Below are 3503 nucleotides of genomic sequence, written 5' to 3' on the forward strand. Positions count from 1 at the left end.
AGGGCAGCCATGGCTAGCCCCGTTCTAAGAGACTTCCTCCACAGTGAGGGCAGCCATGGCTAGCCCCGTTCTAAGAGACTTCCTCCACAGTGAGGGCAGCCATGGCTAGCCCCGTTCTAAGAGACTTCCTCCACAGTGAGGGCAGCCATGGCTAGCCCCGTTCTAAGAGACTTCCTCCACAGTGAGGGCAGCCATGGCTAGCCCCGTTCTAAGAGACTTCCTCCACAGTGAGGGCAGCCATGACTAGCCCCGTTCTAAGAGACTTCCTCCACAGTGAGGTAGCCATGACTAGCCTAAGAGACTTCCTCCACAGTGAGGGCAGACTAAACCCCTAAACATGTGTCAGGGCGGGTCAGTAAAAGCCCCTCATCTTCCTCTGTGTGTTGAAACCTTTAATGAACCATTAACTAGAGATTCCTCTGTAACAGTTAAACACCATTCACCTCTTCTGGTGTCTTCACACTACACCGCTGGGGTTACATATGACCTGTGTGTGTGTGTCTGTGTGTGTGCCTGTGTGTGTCTGTGTGTGTGTGTGCGTGCGTGTGTGTGTGTGTGTGTACAACCTTTATTGATGGAGTTATGTCAACACAAGATAATGCAGGTTAATTGTTCTCATGAACCAAGTCACACGGTTAGTCTAGCTAGACTAGCCTTATCTACCACTGTCTGCCTGTCTGTTTAAAGTACTACACTATATAGGGAATAGGGCTCTGGTCTATAGTAGTACCACTATATAGGGCTCTGGTCTATAGTAGTACCACTATATAGGGCTCTGGTCTATAGTAGTGTACTATATAGGGAATAGGGCTCTGGTCTATAGTAGTACCACTATATAGGGAATAGGGCTCTGGTCTATAGTAGTACCACTATATAGGGACTAGGGCTCTGGTCTATAGTAGTACCACTATATAGGGAATAGGGCTCTGGTCTATAGTAGTACCACTATATAGGGAATAGGGCCCTGGTCTATAGTAGTACCACTATATAGGGAATAGGGCTCTGGTCTATAGTAGTACCACTATATAGGGAATAGGGCTCTGGTCTATAGTAGTACCACTATATAGGGAATAGGGCTCTGGTCTATAGTAGTACCACTATATAGGGAATAGGGCTCTGGTCTATAGTAGTACCACTATATAGGGAATAGGGCTCTGGTCTATAGTAGTACCACTATATAGGGAATAGGGCTCTGGTCTATAGTAGTACCACTATATAGGGAATAGGTCACTGGTCTATAGTAGTACCACTATATAGGGAATAGGGCTCTGGTCTATAGTAGTACCACTATATAGGGAATAGGGCTCTGGTCTATAGTAGTACCACTATATAGGGAATAGGGCTCTGGTCTATAGTAGTACCACTATATAGGGAATAGGGCTCTGGTCTATAGTAGTACCACTATATAGGGAATAGGGCTCTGGTCTATAGTAGTACCACTATATAGGGAATAGGGCTCTGGTCTATAGTAGTACCACTATATAGGGAATAGGGCTCTGGTCTATAGTAGTACCACTATATAGGGAATAGGGCTCTGGTCTATAGTAGTACCACTATATAGGGAATAGGGCTCTGGTCTATAGTAGTACCACTATATAGGGAATAGGGCTCTGGTCTATAGTAGTACCACTATATAGGGAATAGGGCTCTGGTCTATAGTAGTACCACTATATAGGGAATAGGGCTCTGGTCTATAGTAGTACCACTATATAGGGAATAGGGCTCTGGTCTATAGTAGTACCACTATATAGGGAATAGGGCTCTGGTCTATAGTAGTACCACTATATAGGGAATAGGGCTCTGGTCTATAGTAGTACCACTATATAGGGAATAGGGCTCTGGTCTATAGTAGTACCACTATATAGGGAATAGGGCTCTGGTCTATAGTAGTACCACTATATAGGGAATAGGGCTCTGGTCTATAGTAGTGTACTATTTAGGTAAATAGGGTGTCATGGTATAGGTTATATGACTGTTGCTGGGTGATTATTGGCCAGAATAGTTTTATTAGAGAGTCTACGACATGTGGTGCAGAAGGAATCTGTAGGCAGACAGACAGACAGACAGGCAAACAGACAGACAGGCAAACAGACAGACAGGCAGACAGCTGGTCTTGTCATTGGGTTACTAGAGTAGACTGACTGACAGACATACAGACAGACAGACAGACAGCTGGTCTTGTCAGTTGGTTTACTAGAGTAGACTGACAGACAGACATACAGCTGGTCTTGTCAGTGGGTTACTAGAGTAGACTGACAGACAGACAGACAGACAGCTGGTCTTGTCATTGGGTTACTAGAGTAGACTGACAGACAGACAGACAGACAGCTGGTCTTGTCAGTGGGTTACTAGAGTAGGCTGACAGACAGACATACAGCTGGTCTTGTCATTGGGTTACTAGAGTAGACTATTCTCCAGGAACCAAGGCTTTATTTAGGCACAACAGTCACCGGCCTGCCTCCTCTCGACCACCTAGCGCCCGCCTGGCTGCCCTGTCTGCTCTGCTGCTGCACACGCTTTGGAGAGGGAGAGGGGGGGGGGGGGGGGAGAGGGAGGGAGAGAGGGGGAGGGAGAGGGGAGGGAGAGAGAGAGGGTGGAGGGAGAGGGAGAGAACCCTGTGGCAGAATACCTGACCACTGTGACTGACCCAAACTTAAGGAGAGCTTTGACTATGTACAGACTCAGTGAGCATAGCCTTGCTATTGAGAAAGGCCGCCGTAGGCAGACATGGCTCTCAAGAGAAGACAGGCTATGTGATCACTGCCCACAAAATGAGGTGGAAACTGAGCTGCACTTCCTAACCTCCTGCCCAATGTATGACCTTATTAGAGACACATATTTCCCTCAGATTACACAGATACACAAAGAATTTGAAAACAAACCCGATTCTGATAAACTCCCATATCTACTGGGTGAAATACCACAGTGTTCCATCACAGCAGCAAGATGTGTGACCTGTTGCCACAAGAAAAGGGCAACCAGTGAAGAACAAACACCATTGTTTGTTCTTCACAAATAAACAAATAAATAAATCATAAATACAACCCATATTTATGTTTAATTATTTTCCCTTTTGTACTTTAACTATTTGTACATCGTTACAACACTGTATATAGACATAATATGACATTTGAAATGTCTTTATTCCTTAATTGTATATTGTTTTGAAATGTCTTTACTCTGGTGTTTCTCTGCCCCACTGGAGTCCTTCTACACATCTGTTTCACTGGCAGACAGTCCCCCAGAACTAGTGTTCTGTTGTCTTTGTGGGAAATGGTGAAGTCTTTCTACCTTCTGATGAAAACACTGTTGAAGGTTATGGTCTTGTGTTGGAACGAACCTTTGTTTGTGTGTTTCTAACCACCTCTCTCCTCCTGTCTCTTCTCTCTTCTCCATCTCATCCTCTCCTCTCTCATCCTCTCCATCTCCTCCTCTCTTATCTTCTCCTCTCCTCTCTTCTCTTCTCCTCTCTTCTCCTCTCATCCTCTCTCCTCCTCTCTTCT

At 45.4% G+C, this 3503-nt stretch overlaps 1 protein-coding gene across 1 annotated transcript in view; it reads left to right on the top strand.

The window, feature by feature from the left end:
- Window positions 1–239: 239 nt before the first annotated feature.
- The window catches only part of LOC129834957 (mucin-2-like), a 92733-nt gene continuing 89469 nt past the window's right edge, over window positions 240–3503 (top strand). The window contains exon 1 of the mRNA XM_055900325.1: window positions 240–278. Within this exon, the coding sequence (XP_055756300.1) occupies window positions 240–278 (39 nt within the window). The remainder of the gene's footprint in view (window positions 279–3503) is intronic.

The sequence above is a fragment of the Salvelinus fontinalis genome, chromosome 35 (assembly GCF_029448725.1).
Source record: "Salvelinus fontinalis isolate EN_2023a chromosome 35, ASM2944872v1, whole genome shotgun sequence".
Taxonomy (NCBI): Eukaryota; Metazoa; Chordata; class Actinopteri; order Salmoniformes; family Salmonidae; genus Salvelinus; species Salvelinus fontinalis.